Source organism: Petaurus breviceps, unplaced genomic scaffold (genome assembly GCF_028583685.1).
Source record: "Petaurus breviceps papuanus isolate PSGF00001 unplaced genomic scaffold, PetGlider_PUasm1.0 38, whole genome shotgun sequence".
Lineage (NCBI taxonomy): Eukaryota > Metazoa > Chordata > Mammalia > Diprotodontia > Petauridae > Petaurus > Petaurus breviceps.
In genome coordinates this window covers 85,688,851-85,712,060 of record NW_027186304.1, presented here as the reverse complement: position 1 = coordinate 85,712,060, position 23,210 = coordinate 85,688,851, and the positions used below count along the sequence as shown (strand labels likewise).

Below are 23,210 nucleotides of genomic sequence, written 5' to 3'. Positions count from 1 at the left end.
AGAGAGAGAGAGAGAGAGAGAGAGAGAGAGAGAGAGAGAGAGAGAGAGAGAGAGTGTGTGTGTGTGTGTGTGTGTGTGTGTGTGTGTGTGTGTGTGTGTTGGGTAGATGTAGGGAGATGGTTTATAAAATGTAAGGAAACTGGAAAGATGGGGCAGATTATGAAGGATTTTAAATGCCAGAGGAAGTTATATGTGATCTGGGAGGTTATAGGGAGTCAGCCACTGAAGTTTGAGTAAAGTGGTAACATGGTCACACTTGTGCTTTAGGAACGTCATGTTGATAGAGTGGGGAGAAACTTGGGGCAGGCAGACCCACCAGTAGGCTATTGAAGTAATCCAGTGATGAGGGCCTGTACCAAGGTTGTGGCAGTGTTAGGAAAGAAGATGCAAAGATAAAAATTGACAGGCCTTGGCAACAGATTGGTTATTATGGGAGGTGAGAGATAGTGAAAAGTCAAGGATGTCATCTAGGTTGTGAGCCTGGGTGACTGGGAGGATGGTAGTGCTCTCAACAGTAATAGGGAAGTTAGAAGGAGGGGGGAAGGTTTTGGAGAAAAGATAATGAGTTCAGTTTTGGATCAATGAGTTGAGTTTAAGATTTATAGGATATTCTCTTTGGGATGTCTGATAGGTCAGTAGAGAGGTTAGGGCTTGATAAATAGATTTGAGATTTGTCAGCATAGTGATGATAATTGGTTCTATAAGAGCTGATGAGATTACCAAATGAAACAGTATAGAGGAAGAATAGGAAAAGGCTATATTTAACAGTATAGTCTAGAAACAGGAAAGCTATATAAACATTTTGACTTCTACCCCAAATAGAAAGTTTTGGTACTCCAAAGCCTTAAACCCTTAGCTTTTTGTAAAACTTAGTTATCTGAAATTATTTGTTCTTTAAGAGTTCCATATAGTAAGCATTTTGGTGGAAAACAGTGAAAGCAGCCCTTATCTATCTTCTGAAGGTATACCAGTCAGTGAGATTATTGTAGAATACTAGCTATGCAACTCTAAAGGTGTGACACATTTACATGTCTGGGAAATTATGGGCTATTTTCAAAGTATTAAGGTATAGTTATAGAATTTATGATGAATGCAGATTGTGGAAATGTCTTATAAGTTGTAGAAATAGATAAGCAATATGATTTATAGCAATTGTATATGGCAGTGTAGATTCAAGGGACATGGATGAGGGAAAGTTATGGCTTATGAGAGGTGTTTAAATGAGGGATTTCAATATTCAGTTCTGATTCTTTTCATTAGGGACTTAAAATTTCTTATGGAATAGAACAGAAGATGATGCAAAACTTGAAAATGTTATTGGTCTTTTCTAGAAACGACTACAAAAAGAATTATTGGCTTTGCAAAATGACCCTCCTCCAGGAATGACTTTGAATGAAAAGAGTGTTCAGAATTCAATTACACAGTAAGTACTTTATCTGATATGTTATTTTTAGTAGCCAAGTTAATTGCAAGGATATTTTTCTAATATAAGTATTTTAATATGTTCTTCGTGTGTTGACATTAAGTGATCCATATCTTGTATTAGGTAGGCCAGTTTGGTTAATCTGTATCAAATAAAATTATCTTTAAAGGAAAGGTACCAAGGATATGTAAGTTTTTATCACACATAAAAGCATAGTCACTTGTTCACATATCTCAGTAACATAAGACCAGTTAGGAGAAAATTCTTGAACAAAGTAAAGCCATAAGAACAAATGGATTATCACCATTCCGTTTAAGAGTTTCACTTAATGGAATTAATTATACTTAATCAGCAAAGTTCTGTGGACATGAACCATCTTGGCAAGATACAAGTTGTTTGTTTCTATAAGAACCAAACATTTCTTAGAATGGGATTCTACTTGTCATAGATGATAATGAAGAGAATATAGCAAACAGGTGGTCAAAGTTGACCCTGGAGTATAACTCCACAAATAATGGAAATTAAGAGAAGGCAGACAATTTAAAGTGTATATTTTGAGTGCAGATAAAAAATTATAAAATATAACAGAAATCTGTGTATGCTCCATAGCCACCTCATGGTACCTCGCATGTATGAAGCACTGTACACTTAGCAGTGGTGTGGCACTGTACTGCAGTAGAGGCAGAAGATGTAAATTCTAATCCCCTTCTGCCACTTAATATTTAAATATTTATGACCTTTGGAAAGTCACTTTATCTCTGGGACCTTCAGTTGTTTCAGCTTTAACATTGGACTGATAACTTGAAGGCATATGGCCAACTCAGATCATGTCTTGAGGTTTTAATTATAGGATATTAGAATTTTAGAGTTAGGTGGGATCTTTGAGCACATCTGGTCTCTTTTTACAGATGAGGAAACCTCTCAAGTGATTCTTCCCTAGATTAGATTGCTGGCAAATTAAGAATGGGGACTATGATCCAATTTTTACTCTTTCCTTAGTCATTGTTTAGTTGTTGTCTTAAGAGCTTAATTTTTACTTTAGTATCATTGAGTAACTACAATTTGTACAATGTGTCCTCTCACAGTAGCACACTTCAAGTAGGAAACTTTCAAGGTTAAAGAACTGTGTATATAAGGACACTGTAATACACTGTACCCTTGACTTGCAAGAAAAAGGTTAATATTTCCTTAAAGCAAATGTTATGTTTTATGGAAATGGGTAGAGTATGAACTTTTCAAGGCTTGGTGTATAGGAGCCAGAGTAATTGTTTTTAACCACAGATTCACTAAAATTTTATTGACATAGAGGTCATAGAACTAGATGGGAATTTAGAGAAAATATTTATCTAGTCCAATCTCTGCATTTTACAGATGAGGAAACTTAAGGCATAGAGAGGTTTGCTTGAGGTCATGTAGCTAGTTAAATAGAAAGCCAAGAATAGAACATAGACATCCTAGCTTCAAGTTCATTGCTTTTTCTTCATATGATTCTTTTCCAAAGAAGTCACTATTTAAAACAGGCAGGTGCTGTTTTAATTGCTAGATCCTTTGTAGTTAACTCCTTTTAGGTGACCACTGTACAAGAATATTCTAGTTCTAAGTGCCATGGTGCCTTAGTTCTTTTTGAAAGAGAAATACCTTCACTGTCCGCTGAAGGGAGCACTGTTGCTGTGTGGTGGGTGGGGTGGTAAAGAGCAGCTGTGGTTTCTTTGCCATCTCTTACACTCCCCAGACTTAAAATCATAGTGCTCGAAAGAATATTAAAGACTTTCGTGTGGTCTCCTGAGTTTATGGATGATAATGCAGTAGACTCTGCAAGTTATAAAGTGCTTTACTTAGAAACAAGGTAAGTGAAAACATTAGGGCACAGAATAGTAACGTCCCTAATTCAATTCAAATGTTAAATACCTACTGTGTTCGAGGCACTATGTTAGGTTTGAGGTTACAAAGACAAAACCAAAATAGTCCTGATGTCTCAAAAATTTCCATTTTACTAATATCCAGGCTTTTGCTTTTAGTTTGTGGTAGATTTGGAACTAGACTATCTTAGGCCTTTCTTTACAGTTTTGCTTATTACTATTCTAACCCATATGTATTTTTAGTGAGAGAACTTGTATGAAGGTGACCTTAATTTTTTCATGATTTCTATATTTGTTATAGTACAGTTTGTCCATCTTTAAAATAGAGATAACTATACCTTTATCTGCCTCAGAGTTGTAAGAATCAACCAATAAAGTATGAAATGGGATCTGTAAACTTTAAAGTTCTCTGTGGATGCTATATGGAATATGTCTAGGCCTGTCCTGTTGGGCTATTCCAGGCTTACATTGAGGAAGTTAGAGGGAGAGAACAGGAGAGGGCTTGGAGAGGTGCAGCAGAAGTACGAGCAGAAATGGTCATCTTTATAGTTGTATGGAAATATGAGGTAGTGGTTGGTTCTTCATATGGTCATGAGGGAATATTTTAGGTAGGAGAACAGTACATGTGGCAGCTATAATAGACAAAGCTGAACATGAAGCCAGGAAGATGTGGTTTCAAATCATACTTCATACACTGTGATCTTGGATAATTACCTAACCTTTCTGAGCTTTAGTTTCCTTCTTGTAAAATGAGGATAATGTCTGTAGTACCTGCCTGTTGTGAGATCCAGTGAGATCATTTATGTAGTTTTTTTGCAAACCTTAATACACAAAATGTGTCCCTAGTGTTCTGATTAGTCTGCTTTGTTGCCCAAATTGTAGTTTTCTTCTATGATTTTAACAATAGCTAGCATTTATTTAATGTTTTCTAGATGCTTTATGCATATTGTTATTTGATTAGTTACCCTGTGAGATAGGCATTATTATATTCCCATTTGACAGATGAGGGAACAGAGGCACATACAAGTGATGTGACTTGCCAAGGGTCACACAGCTAGTGTCTGAGGTTGGATTTGAACTTCTTGACTCTTGAGTCCCTCTTCTTTATGCTCTGAGTAATTTAGCTGCCCAAGAGTAGAAAGACAATTGACTACCTTGTTTTTTAAGTAGTACAGTGATATTTATTTTCTCTGAAGGAAAAAAAAATGTTAACAGGATTTTAATTTGCTTTTTTTATATATTCCAGGTGGATTGTAGACATGGAAGGTGCACCAGGTACTTTATATGAAGGGGAGAAATTTCAACTTCTATTTAAATTTAGTAGTCGATATCCTTTTGACTCTCCTCAGGTAATCACTTTTTTTATTACTTATATTTTTAGATTATATTCAAATTTTACTTAGTTTTAACTTATTTTTTAATGTATTCTTTCTTATTTGACCTTAACCAGAAGGCTGAGTAATGACAATTTTAGTTCTGATTTTGGCAGTATGGCATAGTGGATAGGGAACTGGATTTAGAGTCAGAAAAGACCTTCCATTTCAGTCCTGCATCAGACATTTACTAGCTGTATGACTCTGGGCAACTTACTTGTCCTGTTTGTGCTTCATTTTCCTTTTCTGTAAAATCTATGGACTTGGCTTCTGGGTCCAGCCCTAAGCATGTGATCTTCTGTCAGGAAGATGTCCTTGTCTATAGTCACAAAACAGCTTATCACCATTTTAGTTTATGGGATCTACTAAGGTCGTTCTCTTGTCCTTTTCCTCTGTACTCGAAATCCCCATACCCATTGTTGCTTTCTGTTTCTTTTAGTTATTTTAGACATAATTTTTATTTATGGAGTCTAATATTAAAAGGAATGGAACTCTGGCCTAACCCTGTGAGACAGATTCCTTAGAAATGTTAAATTTTTTAGTGAGAGGTAATCCTGCTTTTGATTGAATTGATTTGATTTTTGCTTACTCTATAAATGATGATGAAAGTACTGTGATGTCACTGTGTAGGCTTTTGTGCATTATAAGCTCAAGGACACATATATTACTTATACAATATATGTGGATATACACACACACACACACACACACACATATACATATACACAGACTATACCTTTTCGCAAGTTAAAATTTAGTGACTTAAACTGATTGAAACTCAGTTGTTGCATGTAGTCTTTATATTCCAAAAGTCTGGTCACCATTAATGTTTCATCTAGAAATAGTAAAGAATATCCTTCTGGAATAGCAAAGAATACAAAATATGGGACAAAAAAGGGCCTGTGGGCAGCCATATTATTTGCTATAGGTCTATATATTAAAGCTCCTACATTCTAATCAAAAGAGATAGACCTTTTTAGCTTTTATTTAGAATTTTATTTTTCCCCAGTTACATGTAAAAACGATTTTTAACATTCATTTTTAAAACTTTGTGTTCCAAATTCTCTCTTCCTCCTTCCCCACCCCCCTTCATTGAGAAGGCATAGGTTATGCATGTGTAGTCATGCAAAACTTATGCATAATAGTCATATTGTGAAAGAAACTATAGACAAGAAAAAAAACCCAAGAAAAATAAAGTTAAAAAAGTATGCTTCAGTCTGTATTCAGAAACCGTCAGTTCTTTCTCTGGGGATGGATAGCATTTTTCATCATAAGTCCTTCAGAGTTGTCTTGGATCATTGTATTGCTGAGAATAGCTAAGTCATTCACAGCTGATTATCTTACAATATTCCTTTTACTTTGTGCAAGTCTTTTCTAGGTTTTTCTGTGAGCAGCTTGCTCTTCATTTCTTATAGTTAAAATAGTATTCCATCATAGTTATATACCACAACTTGTTCAGCCATTCCCCAATTGATGGGCATCCCCTCAGCTTCTAATTCTTTACGGCCAGAAAAGAGCTTCTATAAATATTTTTGTACATATAGGTCCTTTTCCAAAAGAGGTAGACTCTTAAACTCTTACTAATAGTCTTTTTGTTTTTATGCAGAATTTGGTTATTTGTTTTTGAAAACAAAGTAGCATTAGACTGAGTTAAGAAAGACAACCCCTCTTTATTCACCAACTTTGTGATCATGAGCAAGTCATTTAATCTTTCTCAGCCTCTGGAAACTCTCTAAGACTTCTCTTTTATGTTATATAGCTAGGTTGTGGCCTATGTCAATAAAGGGCATTCACACACACTGACAAATCATAGATCCTTGGTATATTGTTGTCCTGCACTGTTAAGTATAAATGTGAGATAGTGTAGCTCATAACTCTAGATAAACTAGAGACACTAGGATTTGTCATGAAGATGGCTTTCTTGATAGTCCCTAATAATGTCAGCCAGATTTTTGCCTTTTATATTTCTCATAAGTGAAAAATATATTGCTACATAACATCCAGGGTAGTAAAATATAACTTTGGGTTAAAAATAAAATAGGATTAAAAAAAAGTCAGTGGCTATCTTCCAATTTTTTACATTCTCTGTAAAGAAGCACTGTTTCTGGCAGTGTCTTGAGTTGTTGGAAGCATTCAGAACATTCAGTTCGGTATCATCACCTTGAGCCATTGGTAATACTTTTTAATGTCTTGCTTATAATTCCATCTCACTTCTGATATTTGGAGGGTATAAAGTATTCTTCACCATTTTAGAAATTTGTTTTAAGTTGTCTTGGTGATGCTTGGTATAATGCTTACAAATTTGTTGTCAGAAGATGTCACTTTTGGGGATATGACTGGCTACAGTTTTATCTAAATTCCCTTTACAGTTTGATTGACAGAATTCCAAGTATATATGTAACATTGAAAATTGCTTGTAAAGTATTATCATAAGTTTTGAAAGTTCTTTGTGAAACTGAGATGAAGAACAAACTGTCTCATTAAATCTGTTCTGTAATATTTCATATTTGAAGTATTACTCCAGTGTTAAAGCCTGAATCGCTATGCTGGAATCACTGGAAGGCAGGTGGCTATGAAGCTTCTTCTTTAAGATTTCTGGTTATGGGGGAAACTCACTACCTCTCAAACCCATCTCACTTTTGGGTAGTTCTGTTAACAGTCTAATCTAAATGTGTTTTTCTGCACCTTGTACCTTTTATTTGGGGCCAGGCAGAAAAAATCTAAAATCTCTACTTTCAGCATGACAGTTCTTAAAATACTTGAAGATAGCTAGCATGTTTTCCTCCCTGTCATCTAGACCTCTCTAGATTAGATATCCACCAGTGCCTTCCACTGATGCTCTTGTGTTGTGGTTTCAGAGTTTCCTAACCATACTCTATATGAATCTTAGCTTGTCATTGTGTACTTTCTAAAATATCGCACTGCAGACTGACCATAGTATTCGAATATGTTCTGACCTGACATAGACAATCCCTTGCTCTAGATACTGCTTCTGTTCTGCAGCCTGAGGTTTTTGGCGTTTTTGTTTGACATATCATTCTGCCTTACATTGAACTTTCAGTCTGCTGAGACTCCTAGGTAATTTTTCATTTAAATTTTTTAGCTCTATCTTCCCCTACTCCCTTTCCAGTTCTGTACTTTTATAGCTGATTTTTGGAACCCAAGCATGGGGTTACTTTAATTCTGTCCATTACATTGGGTTGTAGTTAGCTTCATTTAAATGTTAAATCTTTCTTACATGAATATACTTGTAATGGTAACTACAAATTATATTAATTTTGAGATGCTTGTGAAATAAAATGAGACAAAATATGAAATATCATTATGTGAGATATGGAGTCATCTTGTATTTCAGGGATCATGATAAGAATTTGAGAAATAAGAATACCATGAAAATAATTGTAACTTATGTAACTACTGTTGGTGTGGGTCAGGAAATAGAGAAATTCTATAAAATTTGATAAAAACATTCCAAATTATGTCAGTGTTTATTTTGATACTCAGTGATGTCAGTTCAAAAGTGGACATATGATATGTTAAATATACTATGGCCCCCCAAAATGTGGCAAATACAGTTCAGGAGTAAGAAGCGAGAGAGGTCAAAAAAGGCTACTAGAATATACAGAAGCCTCATATTTACAGATCAAATACTTATAGAGGGCACTGGTTGTGTGACAAACGCATAATATGACCAATAATGCAGCTGATTTTATTTTAACAGAAAACAGTTACCAAGGTAAATCACTTTCAGATTAACTGTATACAACTTGCTTTTTAGGACAGAGATCAAAATCAGTATCTAGCAAGAATATAAATTCATGCCATCATGCATATGTCAGATCATATAAGATTCCTTGAAAGTTAAAATAACAACATGTTTGTTTGATCCTTTGATTATTAATATCAAGAGATAAGAGTCAGAGACTTAAGATTTTAATTTCATTGGTATAGGGAGCTCCTGGATTAGGAAACATCCTCTGCTGGTGCAAGTTAGCACTTTCTCTGTACTGTATAGATTTTAAGATAATTGCCTAAGAAACTGAGTTGTTTAGTGATTTCTTGGTGGTCATACAACTAGTATATTCATAAGGTGGAATTAATTGCACTAAATTCATTTTTATACTGCTACTCATGTCTAATACAGCCTTCTCATAACTAGTTATTATAGTTAGTATTTGTTTTCTTCACTCCAAGACTAGCTCTCTATCCATTATACCAGGATGCTTCTATTAATATCAAGTGAGGTATAATAAGGAAAAATCTGTGCTTGCCAAAAGTGTTGTAAGATGTCCAGAACAAGCCTGAATCAAGAGAGATTTCCTATAAAGGGTGAGAAATTCCTGGTATTCCTCTTTATATTTGACATTGTGCTAATTATATTAAGCCCTGGCACAATGTAGGGCCTCCTAAGTGAGAATTTGAAAGTGGTTGAATACTGCTGTTGTCCAGATTCAGTACTCAAATGGATCTTTGATTTTTTTTTTCATTATCATCAATCTAGAAGTTCCCTCCAGGAATGTAAATCACAACTAATATCCATCCCTGCCCTTCTTGTCCATTTCCTTCCATAAGTTCACCATATTGGCGGGGCGGGGCAGGGCGGGGCGGTGCAGGGAGACACACACTACCAGACATGCTGGAGGCCTTCCTCACTTTCTCTTGATATCATAGAAATATACCAGTGGACCATTTAGACTCTTATTCATCTTTTCTTCCTATCATGTAATTCCATAGAAACATCTTTTGCTTCTATTCTTTGTAAGTTCATATTAGTTACGTGTTATGGCTCGCTTATACCTGCCATGAGCCTTTCCATTGCCTTGTATACAGTATTATTGTTTTCCACACTTCTACTCCAGTGCCTCCTCATGACATGGTGGTAACCTGGATTCTCAAAGGTTATACCAGTAGCACATAAGTTCCAGGTATGACCTTGGCAACTCAGTGTTTTCTGAGGACAAACCCAGTTAAATATGGAGAGGCATATCAGCACATCACCAGGAGGCCATATAGAGTCTTTTTGTACCCCCACCTCTTCCTTTTTTCTTTTCTTCCCCCCTCTCCCCCCTCCCCTATTTTTCCCTCCTTCCCCCACTCCTCCCTCTCCCTCTTTTTCCCCCTCCTCCTCATCTTTCCCTTTCTCTCCTCTTTCTTTTTCTCCCTCCCTGTCTTCCTGTCCATCCCCCTCCCTTTCACCCCTTCTCTCTCCCTTTTTCCTGCCATATGGTAATAAACTGGGCCTAAAATTGAGCAGGAAGATGGCAAGCTGAATTGCCATCTTGGAATTGGAAAAGAAGGCAGGAGTTGGTTTTAATAATACCAACCTCACCAACAAAAGTGCATCTTCTTAATATTAATGTTTTTCCACTGATGCTTTGTGGCTACAAATCATGGAATTGATGTCAGTGTCAGAAGAATTAAAGTAGAAGATTCCCCAAAAGCCAATGGAACAAAGCATAGTGGCTGTGAGGTTGAAAACATCATTGAAAAAGTACAACAAAGGAGTGTAAAGATATATTTCCAGACAATATGGTGGACAATTATTTGGCAAGAGCAAAGAATTACTAATGAGCAGCCTGTGTGCTCCATTGGGTATCCATGCATTCTTGCAATGCCAAGAAAACTAAAGGAAGTACTTCTCAGGACATTGGTTGAAGTCCCTCAGGATGGGTTACAGGAGGACATAGATATGTCTTTACTAGGATGGAAGGTCGTGGATCAGTTGTGATCAGTATCATTAAAGGAAATGCTCACATTCATAGAAATATTTAAGAGGCAGTTATAATTTCTCCTGTCATCTGATGATAACTCACTCTAGTTTTATCATTTGCAGATTTGATAAACTTGCCACATCTATCTTTAGGTCATTGATAAAAATGTACTAATGTCTTTTTGGTCATGACAAATCTACCAAAGAGAAAATAGTACTAGACTCAGTTGTGTTCTATCAACTTTCTGCTTTTTAATTTAATTTTTGACCAAACTTAAGAATATATCCTCTGATCATAGTTTCTCCTAATGTGCTTACCATACAGGATGTAAAATGCCTTTCCTTTAAACATATTTACCAGGAAGATAGATCTCTAGCATAATTATGAAACAAACCCTATGTCACCATTAGCCATCTTTCAGATTTTCCCTTTCAGTGACTTAATCAAGGTTGTAACTTGTCTTAAATGCTTGAGTCCCTAAGATTGGCTAACCTGCCTTTTCTTTTTCCACCCTTCTGCTGTAAGACTTTTATGCTTTAAGATCTGGATCTTGGTCATGTCTCTTCTGTATCACTCTGCCTGGTTTTCTCTTCTGCTTTTGCAGCGTGGTAATCATATAGTCAGCAACTTCAAAAATCAACCCATCATGAGTGACCCCAAAGTCTTTGCTGCCTCAAACACTTTAGTACCTTGATAGATCATAGAATCAGAACTAGAAGGGACCTTAGAGGCTGGTAAGCCCAACTCCCCCATTTTATAATTGAGCGAACAAAGGCCTGGAGATGTTAAATGATTCACCTAGGGTCACAGCTAGTAAGTGGCTGAGATGGAATCCAAACTCAGGTCTTCCTGATTATCTAGCATTCTAGTCACTAAACCATATTGCAGCAAATTATTGATGAGCTCTCAGGGGTGGGGAGAGCACAGGAGCAAAACACAGGAATTTCAGCCTTAAAAACATCAAGAGTATTCATAAGGAAGTAAGTCCATTGATTAGGCATTTAGACTCACGTTATGGGCAGCTAGGTGGCACAGTGGATAGAGGGCTGGGATGGACCCAAGTTAAAATCCAGCCTCAGATACTTATGAGTTGTATGACCCTGGGCAAGTCACTTAACCCTGTTTGTGTCTTTCCTTATTTGTAAAATGGCCTGGAGAAAGAATTGGCAAATCACTACAGCAAAGAAAACCCCAAATGGGGTCATAGAGAGTCAGACACGACTGAAACAATTCAACAACAACAAAAAAACTTTTGAGTCCTTAATGTATATATAATGGTAATAATATCTATGACAGGACTCTTTATCTTTCCTCATCCCTTCTGACTTTGCATATTCTCTCTGTGGTACCTCCATTTATCTAGAATTTTATATTTGTAACCTTGGGATTTTCTGTGGTATTTCTTTCTCCCTGATCTTTCCGTTTAGTCAATAACCTACCTCTCTATCTGTCACATCTTTATCTCCTACCTTCATTCCCATTGCCTGTATCCTAGGACAAGCCCTTGTTAACTTCTGCCTCAACTTAAAAGTTTCCTTTATAGGTCTTATTTCCCCTCTCCTGCCCCCTTAGATTCATACTGTATATGTATGACTGCCAGATTAAATTTTCATAGAATCATAAAATTACATAATCTTAGAGTCAAAAGTAACTTCAAAGACCATCTAGTCCAATCCATTCTTGAACAAGAGTCTATCTAGAGCAAGTGTTTTAGAACAAGTGCTCATGCAATCTTTGCTTGAAAACCTTCTGTGAGGAAGGAAGTCCAGTGCCTCTTGAGGCAGTTCAGTCTACTTTTGGTTACATCTCATTGTTATGAAATATTTCCTTCAAACCTAAATTTTCATTTTTGTTTTATTTTTTTGTTACTAGTTTTTCCCTTTGGGACTAAGCAGAATTGAATCTTAATTATTTCCCCATGTGATGGTGCTTCAGATTCGTATGCAACATCATATCCCTTCTAGGTCTTTCTGTCCTTCCAATATATGGAGGTCTTTATATGGCAGGAACTTGAGACTTTTTTACTTTCGCTTTTGTTGATATGTTCAAACTTAGAACATCCTTCCTAAACATGTCTAGAATTGAGCATAGTATTCCAGAAGTGGACCAAGACAGTGTTCAGCAAGACTTTTCACATCTATAGTCCTGGAAACTACTTCTTTTAAGGGCAATTTAAGATCACACTAGTTTTCTTGTCTGTCATATACCATTGACTCATTGAAGTTGCAGGACATTAAAGAACCCTAGATAAAGGAGAGAACAGAAGGAAAGGCCTAAAGGAAACATGGATAAGCAGGATAGCTTTGAAAGCTAATATTGAGTTTATTATAGAAGGAAAAGTAAGCTGAATGTGATAGAGATATGCAGTTTCATGTAAAGTCATTTTTCTGATCTATTTTATATATAGAAATGTTTAATTTAGCTGTGTTCTAGAAATCTAAATCCCATGCTCATATATCATCATCATAACCATTCACTCACTTCTCAGTTCAGCTATATCCATCAGTAGGTTTAAATTCCAAATTAAAACAAACAGAACTTTTTTTTTTTTTTTTGCTTTTTTGGGAGGGCAGTTGGGGTTAAGTGACTTGCCCAAGGTCACATGGCTAGTTTTTGTGTTAAGTGTCTGAGGCTGGGTCTGAACCCAGGTCCTTCTGACTCCAGGGCCAGTGCTCTATTCACTGCGCCACCTAGCCGCCCCTACAGACACAACCTTTAAAAGATATTTTTTCAGGTGAATCATTGTCTAGTTATGTCTTCCATCTTGAACTTGTGAAGTTGATGTTTTGAGTCATAGCATAAGACTAATTATCCCTGTTAAATTTCATCTTCATAGATTCAGCTCAGTATTCTAACTGGACAAGATCTTTTAAAATTGACTGTCATTTAGTTGTTTTCCCTCTTAGTAGTGGGATCTATAAACTTGATAAGTATGATAGCAGTGTCTTTATCCAAGTCATTGTTTAAAATGTTAACTAGCACCAGTCCCAGCACAGAACCCTGGGTCACTCTATGAAAATTATGTATCCAACTCAACATCAAACTGTTAATATGTTGAAGCTCTGAAGAAAGGTTTCAGAGTGAAAAAGAAAAAGAATCTGAAGGCAAGATATCGTGACCTTGAGAGGGACAAATAGAAGAACCACTGCATGTGAGTTAGGAGACAGATATGAGCTTTCCAAATTGGAGGGAGTTGAACATTCTGAGAAAGAAGTAGTTAGTAATTAGGTGAGGAATGATGATGATATGGATGCACATGTGCTAATGAGGTAAAAAATGAAAGGTCAAAGGGTAAAGATGAGTAATAGAGGTTAGTGACTCCTTGCCAGCAGTCTAATTGAGGCAACTGTTTACAGTTTACTGTAAATGATGATGATGATGATAATAGAGATTTTCTTACCATGCCCTCCTGGGTATATATTTAACATGTTTCATGGGAACCTTCAAAAAATTTTCAAACTGGATAATTACTGTTTACTTTTGGTGATTTCACATGGGAACACAGGACACTTCAAGAAGAAACTTAAGAAACTTTACTAAAGATTAAAAAAGCCTGACTCCAGAACTGAAGCTCATAAAACAGAAAATATTTTCATCACTACTGTTAGTCTAAGGTAGGAAACACAGCATAGAACATTTGAATCAAGAAATAAGCAGGTAGTTAAGATATTTGAGAATGGAATTTCAATTTCTGTACTATAGCTAAAAACACAGGAATAAAAAGATCCTAGTCAAGAATGGAGGGTACTCAGCAGGGTAATAAGAACATATTTTCTAGGAATCTTACAAATATAATACAGGTCTTTAAATTTAAAATTAAAGGGGATAGGGAGTAAAAAGAAATCTAGATATTCATTAAGGTAGACAATCTAGAGAACAGCTACATATTGTAAAAAGAATACCAATGGGAACACTAATTCATTGTTGGAGTTGTGAGCTGATCCAACCATTCTGGAGATCAATTTGGAAATATGCCCAAAGGGCTATAAAAATGCATACCCTTTGACCCAGCAACATTACTTCTAGGGCTATATCCCAAAGAGATCCTAAAAATGAGTAAAGGACCCACATTTACAAAAATTCTTATAGCAGTTCTTTTTGTGGTGGCCAAGAACTGCAAATCAAGGGGATGCCCATCAATTGGGAAATGACTGAACAAGTTGTGGTATATGAATGTAATAGAATACTATTGTGCTATAAGAAATGAGGAACAGGCAGACTTTAGAGAAGCCTGGAAAGACTTATGTGAACTGATGCTGAGTGAGGGGAGCAGAACCAGGAGAATATTGTACACAGTAACAGCCACAGTGTGTGATGACTGACTTTGATAGACTTAACCCTTCTCAGCAGGTCCTAAAACAATTCCAAAGGATTCCTGATGTAAAATGTTTATCTACATCCAGAGAAAGAACTATGGAGTCTGAATGCAGAGCGAAGCAAACTATTTTTTTGTTTTCTTTTTTTTCTTTCTCATGGTTCCTCCTATTCATTCTAATTCTTCTGCACAACAGGACTAATATGAAAATGTTTAATAGGAATGTATATGTAGAGCCTATATCAGATTGCATGCTGTCCTGGGGAGAGGAGAGACAGGGAGAAAATTTAAAACTTAGGGAAATGAATGTTGAAAATTATAAATAAATTAATTACCACCCCCTGACCCCCCCCCAAAAGAAACCTTCTGTAGACAAAAAAAAAAAAGAATACCAATGGAGATACTTATTTCACAGTATTCGAAATCCAAGAAAGGATCCAGTAATGATACCTGGCTTCAGATGCCCTATATATAAATTTACAGAAAGTATTAGTGACAAACCAGGTGAACTAGAAATTATAAGTCAGAAAAGTCAATTAGACCTCATTGGTTTCACTGAGACTTGGTTGAGACACAACTGGAAATTAACTATGGAAAGATATATCTTAGTCTATTGAAAGAGGAAAAATAAAAGGGATATTTGAAGTATAAGGAGGGAGGGAAAAGAGGGCAGAATAGCATTGTGTATTGATATTAGTTATGTGACAAGTTCTGGAAACTGAGATAGAGGAAAGAAACGTAGTGCAAATAATTTGGTGTAAAATTTATGGTGGGATGATTAGATTATGCCACATTTGAACTAGAAGGATGGCAGAAATTGTTAAGGAGTTGAGGAAATAGATATCAAGCCTAGCACAAAGGCATTTTAATGTTGATGATAGAGGGGGCTTCAGGTATCTAAATACTGTTGGAACTTCATTAAAAGCAGTTCAGAAAATGAATGATTTCTTGTGCTTTTTTTTGATAATTTGATCTTTCCAAAAGTGGAGGATCATATATTCTGGAGAATTTGATCCTCTTAAAGGTGAATGAACTGGTAGCAAGGTGGTTATTCATGAAATCTTGAAGGAAAATGATCTTTTATCTTAGAATTTGTAATAGATAATAAAGGAAAAAATCTAGTAAAGCTGGTAATGTCTGATCTTTTTTTTTGTCCCAGGAGTAATGGGAAACACTCAGGAATGAAATTCTAAAGACAGAGAACTATTCCAGTGGGTGAGGAAGAGTAATGGTTGTATAAAAAGACCAACATATATACACAGGGAACTTGCCAAACAACTTAGATTTTAAGGAGACATGTAAAATTACAGATAGGATGAGAACAGAAAAAAAGACAGAGGATGAACAAAAAGGCATGGCTTGACTCTGAAGAGTGCTAATGCTCAAAAGGAGCTGGGAATGGCAAGACTAAGGATAACAGAGTTATTTGATGAGAGTGTTTTGGGGTTTTTTGTTTTTGTTTTCTTTTTGGAGGGCAGTTGGGGTTAAGTGACTTGCCCAAGGTCACATTGCTTGTTTTTTGGATGTGTTAAGTGTCTGAGGCTGGATCTAAACCTGAGTCCTCCTGACTCCAGGGCTGGTGCTCTATTCACTGTGCCACCTAGCCGCCCCTTGTTTTTGTTTTTAATGAAGTATTGGAGTTAAAGGTACTTGGCATGGATGGGAATGATAAATGATAGATAGAAGATGAGGTTCCTCAGCTCTTTATTATCTATGAAGAAGAATGATCTCTAGACTAGAAAGAACAGAACCACCAAAGTTAATAGTGAGTTGAAACCCAAGATAAGTAAAGAGATTGTATAAGAAAGTACCTGTCTGTCCTTGGGTCCAAGTCATCTGTTCCATATGAACAACACCTTGAGGTCCTGAGAATTAGCAAGATATTTGATATATCACCAGTGATCTATGAAGGATCATGCAGAGCTGGAGTGATGCGATAGCAGTGGAGAAGGGCAGATGTTGGTTCTGCTTTGCCCTCCTAAGTTGAGAGAATTGAGAAGCGAGGCTTCAGTTCTTGGTAAAATTGTGGGAGGTATTATTTCATAGATATATTTTTTTTATATTGCCTAGATTTTTCCCCTTTCTTTTCTCCCCAGAGAGCCATCTCTTATAACTCTCAGATGCTGTAGAGAGGACAAAAAGGATGGGCATTGAGGGAAGGCCATCAGACTTAGCAACTAAGAGACCATGGGTAACTTAGAGTTAAATATTAGTCTTTCACTGGTGTTTAAGAAAAAAGCCAATTTCACTTATGTTCAGGAAGATAGTGGAGATATGGCTAGATATTTTATTTTGGGGGGGGTGCATTATGGGAGTTTTTGTAGACATCAAGCTCAATGATGTGGAAGCCAAGAAAACTTAGTTCTGCTTTAAGGGACATAGAGTACCTGGAATAAAGTGGTATTGGTTTTTTTGTTTTTGTTTTTTTGAACTTTGTCCTAGTAAGAACATACACATCTGAGATATGTTTAGTTCAATGCAACCCATTTTGGAAAAAAATGATGTTACACTAGAATCTCCAGGGGAAAAGCATTGGAAAAGTGAAGGACTTCAAGTTCATGTCTTCTGAAAATTGTTTGAAGGAACTGTCATGGTTACCCTGAAGAAGAGACAATGAGAGGAGTAAGGGGAGATATGATAGGATATTCAGGTATTTAAGGGCTGCAATTTGGAAGAGGAAAACGACCTTGATCCTGGAGGGTAGAAGTTGGTAGGAACAGTGGACATCCAGAAGTTAGCAAAATGTTAAATTTAAATTTTTGTAAGGAATTTTTGAATTTTGTCAGGATTTTGTAAAGAAAGCCTTCCTAACAATTAAAGATATCCCAAAGTCGGATGGGCTATCTCCACAGACCTCACTGCTCATCTTCAAGCAAGGGCTAGTTGATCACTTGGGGGTATATTGCAAAACATAATTGTTTAGGTTTCAGCTTGATGGTCTCTGATAACCTTTCTAGTTCTATCATTCTGTGTCTGCTTTGGGTCTGGCTGATCCATCATTTCTAACTCCACTTAGCTATAGTCTTTCCTAAATTGGTGGTCTTATGTCTTGTCACCCAGTTAGAGAGTAGAACAGAAGTTGTATCCCACCTACCCCACAAGATCCAGTCATGACAATTAAGGGTTTTTCGAATACATCCATACTCCCTTTTTACCTATTATCTCTCAACATTTAAGGTGTTTTCTTCCTTTCCACTGCTACCCTCCTGGGGCTGTCTGTGCCCAGGCCATCAGGGCCATTATAACTTGGTCAGACAGGTACACACAGGGACATGGCAGTAGCCATACAAGCAAAGTTTGTCCCTGTTCTGAAGCTCACATTCATATGGCAGGTGCTAAAACTCTTTGCTCTAGTGTAGTATCTGATTTATTGCTGGCAAGCATCTCACTTTCCCTCCACTTTCTGTTAATTTTCATTGGGACAGAGTGAGTCTAGGTACTGAGCAAGCAAGGTTAAATTGTATTTCCTACTATCAAGGTCACTAACTTTTTCTTTTTTTTTAAGGCATTTGGGGTAGCTTGCCCAGGGTAACAGAGCTAGTAAATATCTGAAGGTGGATTTGAACACAGATCCTCCTGACTCCAGAGCCAGTGCTCTATCCACTGTGCCACCTATCTGCCCCACCACCATCCTTGTTGTTCAGTAGTGTCTAACTCTTCCGTAGACCACTGCCTTTCAATACCATCCAGGGGTTTTCTTGGTAAACATACTGGAGTGGTTCATCATTTCCTTCTCCAGTGAATTAAGGCTAAGTGACTTGCCTAGGGTCACATAGTAAGTATCTGAGGTTGGATTTGAACTTATGTCTTCTTGACTCCAGGCCCAGTGCCCTATACACTGAGCCACCTAGCTGCTTCTATCATCTTTCTTAGTTGCCTAGATTCATGACTGGTTTTTTCAGATTAGTCAGCCAAATATTGTGGTTTCTCTCTTCGCAACATTTTTCATATATATATCTCCTCTCTATTCACACGACCACTGCCATAGTTGAGGCCCTCACACCTCTTACCTGATCTTTTGCAATAGCTCCTAACCAGTCACCGTTCCTTACATTTCACCAATTTCTCTAAATCACTTCCATGCATCTGTCGAAGTGATGTTACCTAAAGCTCAAGTTTGACAATATCATCACCCTTCTTCATTAAGCTCCAATAATTTCCTTATTGACTATTAAATTCAAATTTTATATGATTTTTTCATGTTTTTTCTATTTTTTGTGAGCTTTATAATGTACATAGTTTAAAATGATGGGGTGCATGATAAAAAAACTTAGTCTACTGGTCCATGTCACATCTTCATCTTTTCTGTAAGAATAGGATCAGAGTTTTTGATAAATGCTATGCTGAGAAATCTAAGTACACTGTTATGTATAGTGTATACCTCTGATCTGTCTTCTTTAATAACATACGTCTACTTGTGCCATTCTTTGAGGGGGAAGGAAAAAGATATTCACTTACTATATATTGGCTTTGAATGAAAATTTCAGCTCTTTCCTATTCTTCAGGGATCTCTAGCCTTCCTTTTTAACTTTATCTCTCTACTCTTCAATTCAGTCAAATGGGATTGTTACCTGTCCTCTGAACAGTACTTTCTTCTCTGTGCTTTTGATTTCGTATACTACATCACCTTCCCTCACTCTAATCCCCTGTCGAATTCCATCTTCTCCCCTCTTTGGAAATGACCTCTCTCATACTTCTTTTGGCACTCTGTGGAACAACACTTAACTATGTGTATGTCAGTGTTGTATGCAATAGTTGCCTGTATTTTTCTCCTTATTCAGCTATAACCTTCATAAGGGCAGTGCCTGTCTGTTTTTTATAAACTTTGTACCTTCTCAGGACCAAGCATAGCTTCCTGCATAGGATTTTCAAAATGTTTGTGGAATGTATAGTTTGAAGGGGCATGTGGTTTCCCTTGATATTAATACTGATTTTATGAATTTCCTTCCATTTTATGAAGTACAGTAAGGACCATCTGTGAAATAAAAAATGTCCCTGCTTATGAGCAGACTGGAATATGCATGGCTATATTTTAATTATTCATATAGTTTGGAGGTATGGTTTTTCGTTTTTGTTTTTTTCTGAGATCTGGGTAGGAGGCGGTAGTATGTACTGTGACAGCTATTTTATAGCATTCCAAGGTTTACAATTCATTTTCCTTACAGCAAGTCTCATAAGTATTTTACAAGTATTATCCTCATTTTATAGACAAGGAAATTGTGTTGAGAGATTAAGATGACTTGGATAGGATAGGTTGTACTTTCTTAGGCAGGGACTGATCCCAGTGCTTGGCACTTTACCTGGCACATAGTAAGTACTTAATAAATGTTTGTTGACTTGTCGCCCCCAGCTCTAAGTCCTTTATTATATGAAGAAAGTGAGTTCCAGAGGAATGACAAGGAGATATGGATGCAACTCAAGGAGGTTCTGAGGAGATTGCTAGGGTAATGGAATGCTTCAGGCTCAGCTGTGCCACCTCTAACTGTGTGACATTGGAAGAATCACTTCACCTCTGGTATTCCTGAAAGCTGGAAAGAACCTTTGGAACACACACTGTCAGAACTGGAACATAGTTTGGTGTTTATGTACTCCACCCCCTCATTTTTAAAGCAAGGCCTCAGAGAGGAGGAGAGATGTACCTAAGGTTATGCAGTTCATTTCAATAACTATTAAACCTCTCTGAGGTGTACTGTTGTAGGCCCTAGGGTACAAAGACAAAAATGACAGTCCTTCCAGCTTTGTTTATGCTTTCAGTAGCCTAAGATTCCACCCAAGTTTTCTGACTTCTGATCTATAATTATTTCTATTAGTAACTTCTCTGTAAGAGCAATAATAATGATAATAAAGAGTTCCCATTCCTATATTGGTTTGACTTTTCTTTACAGTAGTCAAGTGTCTTCTCTAATAAATAAAGGAGTTAGAATGTAATGGAAATGAGAGGAGATAACTCACATCTTATCTAGAGGATAATAAAAAAGTTTTGACTCAAGATCACACAGATAATAATTGTCAACACATGCGATATGAATATAGGTCTTCTGATTCCTAGTCTGAGGCTCTGAAGGCTCTGGTGTGATGTTGAGTGAAAGATACTTTGGCAAATTTCTTCTACTTTGAACTTATTTCATAATATGCAAAATGATGAAACTTGGACTAGGTGACCTAAAGGGCCATTCTGGCTCTAAATCCTATAATATGAAAACAGTCTAGAAATATGATTATTGTAGACCTTTAAAGCTCTGAGATTCTATAGTCATTCTAGGATAAAATTTTTCCATGTAAAATGAGGGGATTGGACTGATTGATCTGTAGCACCCCTTTTAGTTCTAAGTACCTGAAAGAAATCTGCCAGTATTTTTTAAAGGGTAGTACTTAGGAACAAGAAGTTGGCCATGAGTATGGGTTTTGTTTTCATGGTGACAACAGCCTGGCTCATTATAGGTTGATGGAGAGAGGCACTTTACCTGCCACACCATTAGTAGGGAAACTTTTTGGAATCTGCTGAAAGGTAATTGCATTGAAGAAATGATCACCTAAGACCACTCTTCCTAAGAGCACAGGGAGAGATTTCCATGCTCCTGAAATAGACCCACTGAACCCTCCATCATTGTAGAATATAGTATAGAGCTGTTAAGTTTGAAGATTGATTGTACAATTGAAATTTCTGTGATTAGTTCAGTGGAGGGAATAGAACAAGGAAAGGGTTTAACCAGATTATGTCCTCAGATTGTTTCCTAGTCTGGAGCAGTGTTTTAGGAAGGACTTTAGCAAATCACAGTGTTCAGAAGGAGGCAATTATGGTCAAAGAGACTACAAAGTTGTTTAACCTGGAGATGAATACTTTTTGAGGTTGATGTTTATGTGTCTTAACGACTACCCTGGGCAAGTTTCAGGGAGGCAGATTTGGGTGATGTAGACAACATTTTTCTACTGCTTGGTGTCCCTAGAAATGACGTAGGGATACTATATTATGAAGGAGATTACTACTTATATAGAGTTTAGACTAGTTGTCCTTTGTGGTCCCTTCTAACTGTGATACTACCTTCAGCAATTTAGTCATCTTGTATCTTAAATTACAGGGAAGAGTGTGGCTTTTTTATTAGAGGTTTTGGAATCCATATCAAATTATGACTTCCATTATACTTGGTAGCTTGCTTTTGCTTGTGCCAGTATTAGGTGTATAAATTGCATTATTTTATGGTTTCATTATCAAGTATTTCACCAGACAGCTGAACTGTACATGTAGGCATGCCTTCCCTCTTGGCATGGCCCAAAGAAAGTGATGCCCTTAATCTTATGAGATCTACGTAGTACTTGGTAGGCCATAACTAACGAAATATCCTATGAATGGTACCTTTAAAAAGGTATGGTGTTTTTGCTTTTTGGAGGGGGGGGGCAGGGAAATTGGGGTTAAGTGACTTGCCCAAGGTCATATGGCTAGTGTTACGTGTCTGAGCCTGGATTTGAACTAATGTCTTCCTGACTCCAGGAACTGGCGCGCACCCCTCCCCCCCCATGACTTTTTGCTCCTTCATATTTCAGAATTGATTTCTCTTGTCCCTTTTTTTGTGGCTGCGTTTCTAGTAACAGTTGACAGCCACTTCTGTGATTTGGCTCTGCTGTTTTGCCACTCTTATTTCATGTTTACTTTTTTCCTTCTCCGCTATCTCCTTTCCCCATTGCTTCATCTCATGCTTCTTCATTTTCATATGCCAAGTGGCTTGAATTTTTTTTTAGACATTATCAGCTAGTCTTCCTTCTGGTCTGCAAATTAATCAGAAGTATGTGTAGCATAATATTTTATTTTGAATTTTTAGCTTTCCTAAGCAGTTTTTGTTACTGATAGAATTGATTAGTAATGCTTCCTTAAAGCTAGAGGTGCTTTTCTTTTATCTTCAGTATTATCAAATGCTGATGTGTTTGAGATGGTCAGGTTTTTAAAAAACTATATTTTAATAATAATTGGCAATTTATATAGCACTTAAGGTTTGAAGAGCAATTTACATACATTATCTCATATATCAAGTAAGAACTACAGCTGTTATTATTCCCATTTTTATATTGAGGAAACTAGACATAGAAAGGTTAAGTGATTTCTTTGTGTTCATATATTAAATATCTGGGGTAGGATTTGAACTCCTTTTGACTCCAAGTATAGGAGTCTTTACATCATCCCTCTTAGGCACAGCATTTCCCTTTTATCCCCCCTCCTAAACTTACCTTTCTTGAGTGTGTTTATGTATGCTTGTCATCAGTACTATTTTGGAGGCTGAGGCTAGTGGATCACTTGTGCTTGGGGATTCTGAACTACAGTGAGAGAAGCTGTCTGTATGTCCAAACTAAAGCGGTACCGATATGTTAAAATATGATCACCCTCTGATCAGAGTGTAGGATAATGGAAAAAGTAGAGAATTTGGAATAATTTCTGGGTTTGATTTCCAGCTCTGATAGTTCTTAGTTGTATGACCCTAAACTTACCTCTAATTTAGTTATCTCATTCGAAATTAATTCGTGGTTTGCAGATATAAA

General features: G+C 36.7%; 1 protein-coding gene across 1 annotated transcript in view; it reads left to right on the top strand.

Annotated features, from left to right (window-relative positions):
• Positions 1-23,210, top strand: part of UBE2W (ubiquitin conjugating enzyme E2 W) — an 89,512-nt gene that overhangs the window by 30,434 nt on the left and 35,868 nt on the right. The window contains exons 3-4 of the mRNA XM_069100131.1: positions 1,332-1,423; positions 4,529-4,631. Of these exons, the coding sequence (XP_068956232.1) occupies positions 1,332-1,423; positions 4,529-4,631 (195 nt within the window). The remainder of the gene's footprint in view (positions 1-1,331; positions 1,424-4,528; positions 4,632-23,210) is intronic.